A 14,476-nucleotide genomic window follows, 5' to 3' on the forward strand; every position below is an offset into this window, starting at 1 on the left:
GCCAGAAACTACACGTGGGGACTGACTCTACGCCCGACTACCAGAAACATGGGGTTTACAGGGTCGTGCAGGAATACGAGCAGGTCTTTAGTAAGAACCCACTAGACTTTGGTAGGATCAAAGGGGTGCAACATCACATACCCACAGGCAGTCATCCTCCCATTAAGGAAAGACATAGGCCTATTCCACCAGCCCATTACCAGCGCACAAAGGACATGCTGAAGGACATGAAGGAGGCAGGAGTCATAAGGGACAGTTGCAGCCCCTGGGCAGCTCCCCTAGTCCTGGTAAGAAAGAAGGATGGCACGATGAGGATGTGTGTGGATTACAGACGGATAAATCAGATAACACACAAGGATGCCTACCCTTTGCCAAGGATAGAGGAATCCCTCGCTGCCTTGAAAGCCTCTAACTACTTTTCTACCCTAGATCTTACTAGTGGCTACTGGCAAGTATCTGTAGCAGAAGAAGATCGGGAGAAGACGGCCTTCACCACCCCAATGGGCCTCTGTGAGTTCAACAGCATGCCATTTGGACTCTGCAATGCCCCCGGGACCTTCCAGAGGCTTATGGAATGCTGCCTAGGGCACCTCAACTTTGAAACCGTCCTGCTCTACCTGGATGATGTCATCGTGTACTCCAAGACCTATGAGGACCACCTGAAACACCTGGCTGAAGTCTTTGAAGCACTATCCCGATATGGAATGAAGCTGAAACCATCCAAGTGCCATTTACTGAAGCCAAAGGTCCAGTACCTAGGTCACGTGGTCAGTGCAGAAGGAGTAGCACCGGACCCAGAGAAGGTCACAGTCATCCAGGAATGGCCCACACCTACTACCGTCCGGGAGGTACGTCAGTTCCTTGGCTTGGTGGGCTACTACAGAAGGTTCATCAAGGGCTACACGAAAATGGCGGCGCCTTTGCAAGAGCTCCTGGTAGGCCACCCAAAGAAGAGAGGAAAGATCTCCGGCCCGCCATTTCACTGGGGAGAAGCAGAAGAACACTCCTTCAGACAAATGAAAGGGGCCTTGACGGGTGAAGAGATCCTAGCCTACCCTGACTACGGTCTGCCATTCGTACTGTACACAGATGCCAGTAATGTGGGACTGGGAGCAGTGCTTTCACAGGTGCAGGGAGGCAAAGAGCGTGTGATTGCTTACGCCAGCAGGAAGCTCAGGCCTACTGAAAGAAACCCAGAAAATTATAGCTCATTCAAGCTAGAGTTCCTGGCCATGGTATGGGCTATCACAGAGCGGTTCAAGCACTACCTGGCAGCCACCAAATTCACTGTCTTCACGGACAACAACCCCCTGACCCACTTGGATACTGCTAAATTGGGTGCCATGGAGCAGCGTTGGGTAGCCCGACTGGCGAATTATGACTTTACTGTCAAGTATCGAGCTGGCCGCAAGAACGGCAACGCAGATGCTCTGTCCAGGATGCCTCACCTAGCAGACGAGGGTGAAGATGAAGATGATCTGGAAGAGATTGAGCTGCCAGCGTTCCATCGCCATGGAGCAAAACAGTGTCGGCAGTCGCGTGCCAACCGCCAAGAGGTGACCCTGAACCCACTACCTCATTACAACTGGAAGGAGACCCAGGAAAATGATCCAGCGGTAGGCTTGGTAAAGAAACTGATCAGCCAGCCTGGCGCCAGCCTTGACAAAGGAGCCCCACCTGAGGCACAGTACCTATGGAAGGAGAGGGGTCGATTATTCATCTATCAAGACAAACTTTACAGGAGCATCATTGACCCGAGGACGCATGAGAAGGTGTGGCAAGTGATTGTACCACAGAAGGATACGAGGATGGTGCTAGAAGCCTATCACAATGGTGCAGGCCACTTTGGTTGGAAGAAACTGGAGGCCCTACTTAAAGTAAGATTCTACTGGGTGGGCATGAGATCTGCCCTAGAGAAGTGGTGTCGAAACTGCGGGCCTTGCAATCTTAGAAGAAAAGACCAGCACCGCCAGAGAGCACCACTCCAGCCCATCCAAACTAAACGGCCCCTGGAGATCGTGGCCCTGGACCATGTAAAGTTGGCACCCAGCAGACAAGGCTACAACTACGCTCTCACTATGGTTGACCACTACTCCAGATTCCTGGTGGTAGTACCAGTCAAGGACTTGACAGGTCAAACTGCAGCCAAAGCTTTCCAGACACACTTCTGTCGACCACATGGCTATCCAGATCAAGTGCTCACTGACCAAGGACCAGCCTTTGAAGCTGAAGTGTTTAAGGAGTTTTGTAACCTATACGGCTGCCAGAAGATCCGTACTACGCCTTACCATCCTCAGACCAATGGCATGTGTGAGAAGATGAACCACATCATTCTCGACCTTCTGAAGACGCTCCCACTAGAAGAACGAAGTCAGTGGCCAGAAAAACTACCCGATCTAGTGGACATGTATAACAACATCCCTGTGAGTTCCACGAACTGCACACCGGCATACCTGATGAGGGCCAGACCAGGGAGATTGCCAGTAGATCTGGAAATGGGAGTTGAGACCCCTGAAGACCATCAACAAGGTGCTGATTGGGATTCCAACCGCCAAGCCCAATACAAGAAAGTACAAGAGTGTGTGGAGCGAAGCCTGACTCAGCAGCGTGAGAAACAAGAAAAGGCCTACAATCGAAAAGCACCTGCTGTTCCTTTGATGCCAGGAGATATAGTTCTCAAGGGAAAGAGAAGGCGTCATAAACTTGACAATCACTGGGAAGAAGAACCCTATACTGTGTTACCATCGACGCTTAGCAATGAAAAGACATGCCTTATCAGCAAAGATGGAGGAAAAACAACAGCTGTCGTTTCTAGAGATCGCCTAAAGAAATGTCCTGAACAACTAAGAATCCCTGAAGAAATTCCCAACCCTTTGCCAGTTCAAGAACCAAAAGAAAGGATGATCCATACTGCGCTTGGAGATTTTCCAGCAAGTTGGCCTCAATACAATGGAGCAGTTGTTATTCCAGTCATTACATTCACTCAATCTAGAGAAGTAGGAGACCTAGAAGCACCTGTTCAGAACCTAGAAGTGCCAAATGTAGCTGAAGCAGAAAACCACGCATTGGTATCAGTACCCAGTACACCCAGAATTCACATTGAGACACATACATCGGGTGGGAGGACACAACCTCAGACAGATGACAGTATAGTACTGCGTAGATCAACCCGCAGCAACTTTGGTCAGCTCCCATTACGCTATAGACAAAGTACAGTTTAGTTGAAAGTGACGGTATGAAGTGTAATGTTTAACCTGTTATAGTTAAGCAACGTTTAAGCGAAATGTGCCCACAAGGACTATTGTGAGACTTCCTTAAAATGTTAGACCACTGGTTATGAACTGGCTTTAACCACAAACTTTGCATTGTAAAAAGTTGCCTTCTTGGTACCAACCACAGGGCCTGCCTGTTGAGGGGCATGGCTCTGCACCAACAAGGGGGCACGCCTGTTTATGGGGCCTGCCCTCCAACACTCGGAAGCGGGTACGCCTGTTTATGGGGCCTACCTTACACCACTCCCCTCAGGAGAGGAAGATTGGAGGAAAGGTCTGGGGAATGTGATGGCCCAGACCTGGTTACCAAAAGGACCGGTGACCTACCTCCTGAAGGTTTTTGGGTGGGTTTCGGACATGTGGGTGGTTGGTGGTGGAATGGTACCTGGCATGTTTAAATGTAAATAATTGCCCCTGTGTGGGAAAAGTTTGTAATTACCTTTTTTTTTTCTTTCTCTTGTCTTTGCAGCCCGAGGACGTGCTGATGATAACTAAGGGGGAATGTGGCGCCCCTGACCTGGTCAGGCACCACAGAGTATTGCACCCATGCGGGAGCAATGCTTCCAGGTAATCTCCAAAGGCCAGGATGAGGTGCACACACAAACATATAGTGACCAGGCCTCCCACATTACCAGAGGGGACCCTTGGGTAGCCAGAAGGGGTTAACTTTCAATTCCCAGCTAGGGGTGTGTTCAGGGGCTGGTTGCTAGGAAGCAGGGCAGAGAGAGAGAGGAAGTGAGGGAGTCGAGAGGAAGAAGTTGAAGTGTATGGAGGGGGAGCAGAGAAGCTCTCGTGGAGACAGGTCCTGAGGAGTGCTGTAGCTGAAAGCGGAGGAGAACGGAGTACTGTGGGTCGGCCTGAAGAGCATCCAGAGAAAGAGGGGTGGCTGAGTACGGAGATCCCGGTATCCGAGCACACAAGGGGAACTAGGTCCCCAGAACAGGCAGCAGATCATCCAGAGCTGCTTAACCTACAGGTTGGGGGGGTACTTCATGCCCTCACCACGACTACACAGAGCTTGAGCCAAGCAGCACACCAGGCCCATAAGGGGACAGGGCCAGAAGCCATCCCACCAAGGCCACGCTGCCGGCAGACGAGCCAGAGAGAGGGGAGCAGGGTGGTAACAGCTTCCCTGGAGGGGTCCTACCACGCTTCAAGCAAAGGATCCTCCTAAAACAGAAAGAGTGCAAGGAAGGCGAGTGGACAGCTACCCTCAGAACGGCCTCCTGGAATTCCTGGTTCCACCTGGTTATCACAGTGTCGCCCGGGCATCTCACCGTGACCTCCAAACAGTGAGTAAACACGTTAAAAGACTTCTTGGACTGTGTTTGAGTCATTCTGCGACTTGTGGTACTACAAACTCACACCGGGCCCTGGGGCTTGCCTCACTCTCAGGAGGCTACTATATCCGACTGCACCCACCATCAGCCCCAGGCGTCCCCTAACCTGCAGTGGCGGTCCCCACTGACCGCAATACTGAGAGTGGCGTCACGATCAAAACTGAAGATTCCCTACCTGTGACCAGCACCAGCTACGTGGAGTCCCTGAAGGTATGCACCGATACAACACCTGTGGGGCTTCACACAACAAGAAGGCACTCATGTGTCTTGCGCAGCCATGCGCACCAAGTCCACGCTGTGTTTGTGGCATAGAGGTGCTAACCGTTCTTTCTTCCTCTGTCATCTCCCCCCAACCTCTTTCAACTGAAATTTGACCAAGGTCCCCCTCATCTGCTGAGTCTTCCATGTCCATGGACAGTTCGTCCTCCATATCTTCATGTCCTCCTGCACCTTCCTCAACATCTCACCTGCTACCATGCGCCCTTGTTGATCCCTGTCCCCCATGGTCCCATGCCTGCCGCGTTGGTGATGATGAACGTCTGGACCTTGGTGATGTTGTTGTGTCTTGCGCATATGAATCCTCCTGTAGTTCCTCCCCTTCCTGTTGTCCCACCCCCTGACTACGAATAGTGTTTAGCGTGTGCTCCAGCATGTAAATGACTGTAATCGTCATGCTGATAATGGCATTGTCAGCGCTAAACATATTCGTCGCCATGTCGAAACTGTGCAGAAGGGTGCATAGGTCCTTGATCTGAGATCACTCCATCAGGGTGATCTGCCCCACTTCTGCATCTCGTTGGCCCAGGCTATACATCATGACGTATTGCACCAGGGCTCGCCGGTGCTGCCACAGTCGCTGTAACATGTGGAGAGTTGAATTCCAGCGTGTCGCCACATCGCATTTCAGGCGATGAACCGGCAGGCCGAAAGACTTCTGGAGCGATGCAAGTCGCTCAGGTGCGGCGGTTGAACGGCGGAAGTGAGCACTGCAGACAGTTTCCGTGCCCTGGTCAGAAGGCCATCTAGGCCGGGATAGTGTGTTAAAAATTGCTGGACAACAAGGTTAAACACGTGAGCCATACAAGGCACGTGTGTCACCTTGCCCAGGCGAAGGGCCGCACCCAGGTTTGCAGCATTGTCGCACACGGCCTTACCAGGCTGCAGGTTGAGTGGAGACAACCATTTATCAAAATCAGTCTCCAGAGCTGCCCACAACTCAGTCGCTGTGTGACTCCTATTTCAAAGACATGTCAAGCTAAAGACCGCCTGATGCCGTTGCGCTCTGCTACCAGCATAGTAATGAGGGGTGCGTGATTCCTTCTGCGCAGTGAGAACGCTGGTGGCCTGACCAGGCAGGCTTGGGGCGGAGGTGGAGGACCCAGATGAGGTGGAGGATGCAGAAGCAGTGGCGGAACTTGGACAGACAGAGGATTGACACACAAGTCGTGGGGACGGCAAGACTTGTGCAGCAGACCCTTCACCATCTATCACCATAGTTACCCAGTGGCCAGTCAGCGACATGTAACGTCCCTGTCCATGCTTACTGGTCCAAGTATCGGTGGTGAAATGCACCCGTTCACACACAGAGTTTCTCAAGGAAGCGGTGATGTTGTGTGCGACATGCTGGTGTAGCGCGGGCACACCTTTCTTAGAGAAGTAGTGGCGACTAGGCATCTGGTACTGGGGCACAGCGACAGACATAAGGTCTCTAAAATCCTGTGTGTCCACTAGGCGGAAAGGCAGCATTTCTGTAGTCAACAGCTTACAGAGGGATAGAGTCAACCTCTTCGCTTTGTCATGGGTCGCAGGAAGTGGCCTTTTATTTGACCACATCTGAGGGACAGAGATCTGGCTGCTGTGTGTAGACGGTGTTGAGTCGGGTGTCCCTGGAAAAATGCAGCTTTGTGAGGAAAGTGCAGGCGGAGACATGATGTTGCCTTCATCCAAAGTTGGTGCTATCGATGTCTGAGAGAGCTGTACACACTCACTTGTTTCCCCTTCCAAACCAACTGACGACCTACCAAGCAAACTGCCTGTTGCGGTTACAGTGGTGGAAGTTGTGGGTGGAAAAACAGGTGTGACAGCTGTCCCCACAGTCCTAGAAGATGACGAGCGCGCGGATGCACTGGAAGGGGCAGGCGGTGGATGGTTCGCTCCGCTAGGCCGCATTGCAGCACGGTGAGCTTCCCATCGGGCCATATGATATTTATTCATGTGACGATTCATGGAAGAAGTTGTCAAACTGCTGAGGTTTTGACCTCTACTAAGAGAACCATGACAAATTTTACAGATCACATAATTTGGGCGATCTTTTTCTATGTCAAAAAAGGACCTGGCTAGGCAAGGCTTAGAGGCCATGCGACCTGTTGATCCACCCCGAATAATGCTCAGAGGCAGAGTGGTGGCTGAGGATGCAGTTGTAGACGTGCTACCAGTGCTCCGACTGTGTCCAGGAAGGCGCCAGGTTACTTCGACGTCGGTTGCATCCTCCTCCACCGCCTCTGTTGACCTCCTCGAGTGTCTGACTGTGGGTTGACAGTAGGTGTGATCTAGAACTTAATCATCAATTGTTGTGTTTGCACTCCCCTACCCCTCAGACCGAGTTTCTTCTTGCCCTGACCGAATATTTAAGTTGTCATCCCAATCGGGTATCTGCGTCTCATCTTCATCAGTATGTTCCTCATTGCCTATAACCACAGTTGTTGGAAAGGCAGCATTTTGGTAGCCAACAGTTTGCATATGATGAAAGTCAACCTCCAAGCCATTTCATGCCCTTCTAAAAGCATGTAAAACACAGCGAGGGGACTCCAACCACAGTCTCCCTCGTTGCCACTAACTGGGCCACACACACCCCACTTGACTGGCATCGGTTGAGCCCCCTTTTGAAAAAGAAAAAGATGCTTTGCATGAAGCACTCTCAAAAATACGCGTGCCTTTCCCGTCCCCTGGCTGACCCAGGGGAAGAAAAGTCCTCTGAGAGCCATGACTTGTTCATCTTGGTTCTTTTAGAGACACAGCGAGGGGACTCCAACCACAGTCTCCCTCGTTGCCACTAACTGGGCCACACACACCCCACTTGACTGGCATCGGTTGAGCCCCCTTTTGAAAAAGAAAAAGATGCTTTGCATGAAGCACTCTCAAAAATACGCGTGCCTTTCCCGTCCCCTGGCTGACCCAGGGGAAGAAAAGTCCTCTGAGAGCCATGACTTGTTCATCTTGGTTCTTTTAGAGACACAGCGAGGGGACTCCAACCACAGTCTCCCTCGTTGCCACTAACTGGGCCACACACACCCCACTTGACTGGCATCGGTTGACCCCCCCTTTTGACAAAGAAAAAGATGCTTTGCATGAAGCACTCTCAAAAATACGCGTGCCTTTCCCGTCCCCTGGCTGACCCAGGGGAAGAAAAGTCCTCTGAGAGCCATGACTTGTTCATCTTGGTTCTTTTAGAGACACAGCGAGGGGACTCCAACCACAGTCTCCCTCGTTGCCACTAACTGGGCCACACACACCCCACTTGACTGGCATCGGTTGAGCCCCCTTTTGAAAAAGAAAAAGATGCTTTGCATGAAGCACTCTCAAAAATACGCGTGCCTTTCCCGTCCCCTGGCTGACCCAGGGGAAGAAAAGTCCTCTGAGAGCCATGACTTGTTCATCTTGGTTCTTTTAGAGACACAGCGAGGGGACTCCAACCACAGTCTCCCTCGTTGCCACTAACTGGGCCACACACACCCCACTTGACTGGCATCGGTTGACCCCCCCTTTTGACAAAGAAAAAGATGCTTTTCATGAAGCACTCTCAAAAATACGCGTGCCTTTCCCGTCCCCTGGCTGACCCAGGGGAAGAAAAGTCCTCTGAGAGCCATGACTTGTTCATCTTGGTTCTTTTAGAGACACAGCGAGGGGACTCCAACCACAGTCTCCCTCGTTGCCACTAACTGGGCCACACACACCCCACTTGACTGGCATCGGTTGACCCCCCCTTTTGACAAAGAAAAAGATGCTTTGCATGAAGCACTCTCAAAAATACGCGTGCCTTTCCCGTCCCCTGGCTGACCCAGGGGAAGAAAAGTCCTCTGAGAGCCATGACTTGTTCATCTTGGTTCTTTTAGAGACACAGCGAGGGGACTCCAACCACAGTCTCCCTCGTTGCCACTAACTGGGCCACACACACCCCACTTGACTGGCATCGGTTGAGCCCCCTTTTGAAAAAGAAAAAGATGCTTTGCATGAAGCACTCTCAAAAATACGCGTGCCTTTCCCGTCCCCTGGCTGACCCAGGGGAAGAAAAGTCCTCTGAGAGCCATGACTTGTTCATCTTGGTTCTTTTAGAGACACAGCGAGGGGACTCCAACCACAGTCTCCCTCGTTGCCACTAACTGGGCCACACACACCCCACTTGACTGGCATCGGTTGAGCCCCCCTTTTGACAAAGAAAAAGATGCTTTGCATGAAGCACTCTCAAAAATACGCGTGCCTTTCCCGTCCCCTGGCTGACCCAGGGGAAGAAAAGTCCTCTGAGAGCCATGACTTGTTCATCTTGGTTCTTTTAGAGACACAGCGAGGGGACTCCAACCACAGTCTCCCTCGTTGCCACTAACTGGGCCACACACACCCCACTTGACTGGCATCGGTTGACCCCCCCTTTTGACAAAGAAAAAGATGCTTTTCATGAAGCACTCTCAAAAATACGCGTGCCTTTCCCGTCCCCTGGCTGACCCAGGGGAAGAAAAGTCCTCTGAGAGCCATGACTTGTTCATCTTGGTTCTTTTAGAGACACAGCGAGGGGACTCCAACCACAGTCTCCCTCGTTGCCACTAACTGGGCCACACACACCCCACTTGACTGGCATCGGTTGAGCCCCCTTTTGAAAAAGAAAAAGATGCTTTGCATGAAGCACTCTCAAAAATACGCGTGCCTTTCCCGTCCCCTGGCTGACCCAGGGGAAGAAAAGTCCTCTGAGAGCCATGACTTGTTCATCTTGGTTCTTTTAGAGACACAGCGAGGGGACTCCAACCACAGTCTCCCTCGTTGCCACTAACTGGGCCACACACACCCCACTTGACTGGCATCGGTTGACCCCCCCTTTTGACAAAGAAAAAGATGCTTTGCATGAAGCACTCTCAAAAATACGCGTGCCTTTCCCGTCCCCTGGCTGACCCAGGGGAAGAAAAGTCCTCTGAGAGCCATGACTTGTTCATCTTGGTTCTTTTAGAGACACAGCGAGGGGACTCCAACCACAGTCTCCCTCGTTGCCACTAACTGGGCCACACACACCCCACTTGACTGGCATCGGTTGACCCCCCCTTTTGACAAAGAAAAAGATGCTTTGCATGAAGCACTCTCAAAAATACGCGTGCCTTTCCCGTCCCCTGGCTGACCCAGGGGAAGAAAAGTCCTCTGAGAGCCATGACTTGTTCATCTTGGTTCTTTTAGAGACACAGCGAGGGGACTCCAACCACAGTCTCCCTCGTTGCCACTAACTGGGCCACACACACCCCACTTGACTGGCATCGGTTGAGCCCCCTTTTGAAAAAGAAAAAGATGCTTTGCATGAAGCACTCTCAAAAATACGCGTGCCTTTCCCGTCCCCTGGCTGACCCAGGGGAAGAAAAGTCCTCTGAGAGCCATGACTTGTTCATCTTGGTTCTTTTAGAGACACAGCGAGGGGACTCCAACCACAGTCTCCCTCGTTGCCACTAACTGGGCCACACACACCCCACTTGACTGGCATCGGTTGAGCCCCCCTTTTGACAAAGAAAAAGATGCTTTGCATGAAGCACTCTCAAAAATACGCGTGCCTTTCGCCTCCCCTGGCTGACCCAGGGGAAGAAAAGTCCTCTGAGAGCCAGGTCCACATTGTCAGTGGACAGACACGTGTGCTTATCTGCCAGCAGACCCCCAGCAGCACTGAAGACAGGTTCCGAGAGAACGCTGGCTGCAGGACACGACAAGATCCTCAAGGCGTACGTGGCGAGCTCAGGCAATTTATCCAGATTGGAAGCCTAAAATGAGCAGGGCTCAAGTTGCACAATAATGGAATCGATGTTTCTTTGCATATACTCATATATCTGTGTGTCTCCCTCTTTTTCCTTGTCCAGCTGTTTTGTTTTCACATGAGTATATGTCCTTGTCACTTTCCCATGTGTTTGTGTTATGTTGTGAGTTGTTTGTCACCTTTTGGACACCTTTCAGGGTGTTTTCTAGGTGTTTTACTGTGTTTGTGATTGCCTGCCATTGTTTCCTATGGGCTCGAGTTCGGTTCGTCGAACGTTCGACGAGCCGAACTCGAGCCAGACCCCCCGTTCGGCGAACCGCCTCGAGCCGAACCGGGACCGGTTCGCTCATCTCTAATAAAGAGCCGTCTTTCTTCACTAAATCATGGGAACTGGCACCCCAACGCAAGCCATTTGCAGTCTCTGAATGGATTTCCCAGGAGATAAAAAGAATGTGTTTGGATGTAGTGTGTCAAGAAAAAAGAAGAAAAAACCTGCCCTCTCTTCCCCGGAAATGCTCTGTATATGGCTGGCTGTATGTGAGTGAGTGGAGAGACGAACTGCCCAATTAGTGCCTTTCATTATACTTGTTACTCGAGTTGAGCACTTTCAGAGTGACCTGCTCGACTCGAGGACCATGCACCTGAGCACTTAGGGCTCACCTATTTCTAAAGTTCATGAATAGTAAGCAGATTGTAAATATTTTTTCATATGAAAATGGAGAATAGGTATAAAATAGTTGTCCTTAAAACTCCAAAACGTCTCTGAAAATGGTTTGATTTCCCACATGGACTATAAAAAATGAAAACTGAAATCTTATTGTTTCTATGAGTTACAGTTTCACTTTTTCGTCCTTAGCACTATTTTTTTACAGCCCATTGACATGATTTAGACAATAAACTGACTGGAATATTTGCAGATAAATAAAACATGCAGCATTTTGGGGAGCAAAGAGCTCTACCTTCGCAAATAATACACTGAAGTATTCTTATGCTTTTGGTAAGGACACAACAGTTGTCACAACAAAATCTGTATTTTCTTCTTACCCGGTACATTGAAAGGTCAATACGCAATGAGTTATGCAGTTGATCGAGCAGCTTCACAAATCTTTCCTTCTGTTAAAGTAAATAAAAATAATATTAAGTAATTAATATGATAATTAAGTGGGCAATTTTTCAGGATCATTAAAAGTTTCTTTTTATAATAAAAATTAATATATTATGAAGATTTTCAGATTTAATATTCCTCCTATATTTGTCCCAAATATATAGTCGATGCAATTAAGATCTAACTTCAGTGTAAAGAAGAAGGAATAATGTACTGTAAGTAATGATGTGACCGCCACAGATTATCTAATATATAAAGCTGTGTGTATGTTTGTGTGTATGTATGTATGTGTGTGGGTGCGTGTGTGTGTATGTATGTATGTGTGTGTGTGTATGTGTATGTATATGTGTGTGTGTGTGTATATGTGTGTGTGTGTGTGTGTATATGTGTCTGTATGTGTATATATGTCCGCTAAAGGAATCCGTACCATTGCATTTCCAATCACAAAATTTTGCACCGACATCTCACTCCACTCAGGGAACGTCGTAGACTATGGTTTGAGGGGAAAATTTAGAAATATTCTCTTTCTATCTGTCTGTCTCTTTCTGTCTGTCTCTGTGTTCCTGTCTGTGTGTCCGTCTCTGTGTGTCTGTCTCTGTGTGTTTGTCTCTCTGTCTGCCTCTGTTTGTCTGTCTCTTTCCCTGTCTGTGTGTCTGTCTCTATCCATGTGTGTGTCTGTTTCTATCCATGTCTGTCTGTCTGTGTCTGTCTGTCTGTCTCTCTGTCTGTCTCTGTATCAGTCTCTCTCTATCTCTGTGTCTGTCTTTCTGTCTCTCTCTCTATCTCTGTGTCTCTGTATCCGTGTCTCTCTCTATCTCTGTCTGTCTCTCTCTATCTCTGTGTCTTTCTTTCTGTCTCTCTCTATTTCTGTGTCTGTCTGTCTGTGTCTGTCTGTCTCTATCTCTGTGTCTATCTGTCTCTCTCTATCTCTGTGTCTGTCAGTCTGTTTCCCCGTCTGTCTCTTTCCTCAGCTGTCTCTTTCCCCGTTTATCGCTTTCCAGGTCTGTCTCTTTCCCCATCTGTCTCTTTCCCCGTATGTCTCTTTCCCAGTCTGTTTCTTTCCCCGTTTGTCTCGTTCCAGGTCTATCTCGTTCCAGGTCTGTCTCGTTCCAGGTCTGTCTCGCCCCAGGTCTGTCTCATTCCAGGTCTGTCTCATTCCAGGTCTGTCTCGTTCCAGGTCTGTCTCATTCCAGGTCTGTCTCTGTCTCTTTCCCTGTCTCTTTCCTTGTCTGTCTCTTTCCCTGTTTTAGTCTTTTTCCCTGTCTGTCTCTTTCCCTGTCTGTTTGTCTCTTTCTCTTTACCTGTCTGTATCTGTCTGTCTCTGTCTCTTTGACTGTCTGTCTCTCTCTGTCTCTTTCCCTGTCTGTTTCTGTCTGTCTCTTTCCCTGTCTGAGCCTGTCTGTCTGCCTCTGTCTGTCTCTTTCCCTGTCTGTCTCTTTCCCTGTCTGTGCCTGTCTGTGTCTGTCTGCCTCTGTTTGTCTCTTTGATTGCTTGTCTCTCTCTTTCTGTCTGTCTCTGTCTCTCTCTCTGTTGCTTTTCTTGTTTGCCTCCTACTCTGTCTGTGCCTATGTCTGTCTGTCTCTTTCTGTCTCTCTCTATCCGTCTCCCCACCGACATCTTATTACCTCACACATAAGCTTGTTATACTATGAATGTCTTTCGTTCCTATAGCAACCAATCTCAGCTCCAATTAATAACCTTTAGCTCGCAGCTCCTTTGACTTTAATGGAGGCAGGTTTTTTGGAGAGTAACTGTAAAGCGCGGGGTTAAATTTTCCCATCAAAACATAGTCTATGATGTTCCCTGAGTCACATGTGGCGTCTGTACAAAATTTCATGATTGTGAATGCAACGGTGCGGATTCCTTTAGCAGACATACACACACACACACACACACACACACTCAGCTTTATATATTAGATACTGTGTTACCATACATTTCGTAACAGAAAATAACAAATGTTTTAAAAAAAACTACTAACCACTGATTTTAGTGTTTTGATTTATGAATGATATAGCGAAAAAATTAACTTACGCCAAAATTTGAGGCAGAAAATCGATCTGAGGCAGATACATTAGTTGATGCTGTGGTGTGAGCATAGTAAGCATTAATATTGGCAAGTAGGGTGCTCATAACAGCTGGTACTCCGGGGCACATGTACTTAGAGGAAAGGCAGGCAAAATGACTGAAAAGTGAAAACAAAACAAGAAAGTTGAAAAAATATAATTGAAAAACAACACAACATTTGATCCGTCCTATCTAGAATGATCACATCTTCTGAAATTCAAATTATCGTCTCTATTCCAAATGCTCTGAAAAGATGTGTGAGACAATCCGGTACCTCCTAAGAATGTATCCAATCCCTTTCAATCTGTTTAATACAAAGCCTTAGAAATCTCAAACTGACTTCATGACAGAAATGGATGGTAACTCATACTAACCAATAGCCTATTTAATAACAGAGTACTTATAGACTTTTCATGATTTTTTAACCCCTTCCCTACATTCACCATACAGCACGGAGGTAAATACATTCCTGCAAACTATGGTACCGTACAGTGCGATGATCGCATCAGCTTACTAGCAGACCCGGTGAAATCATCAGCGGATGTCAGCTATATATCACAGCTGACACACTGCAGTAAGTAACTCCTAAGATCAGTGTTAGCACCTATCGCGGACTTTAAACCCACTCCGATTCCACTGGAGTGACAGCAGCATTGATCTGCTTACATGACTGATGGACTAGTGAATTGCGCTC

At 48.9% G+C, this 14,476-nt stretch overlaps 1 protein-coding gene across 1 annotated transcript in view; it reads right to left on the bottom strand.

Annotated features, from left to right (window-relative positions):
- UNC13A (unc-13 homolog A) overlaps positions 1–14,476 on the bottom strand; it is a 475,959-nt gene that overhangs the window by 178,906 nt on the left and 282,577 nt on the right. The window contains exons 22-23 of the mRNA XM_075352602.1: positions 13,750–13,900; positions 11,655–11,723 (exon numbers count right to left, since the gene is read on the bottom strand). Coding sequence (XP_075208717.1) covers positions 11,655–11,723; positions 13,750–13,900 — 220 coding nt within the window. The remainder of the gene's footprint in view (positions 1–11,654; positions 11,724–13,749; positions 13,901–14,476) is intronic.

Source organism: Anomaloglossus baeobatrachus, chromosome 1 (assembly GCF_048569485.1).
Source record: "Anomaloglossus baeobatrachus isolate aAnoBae1 chromosome 1, aAnoBae1.hap1, whole genome shotgun sequence".
Classification (NCBI taxonomy): domain Eukaryota; kingdom Metazoa; phylum Chordata; class Amphibia; order Anura; family Aromobatidae; genus Anomaloglossus; species Anomaloglossus baeobatrachus.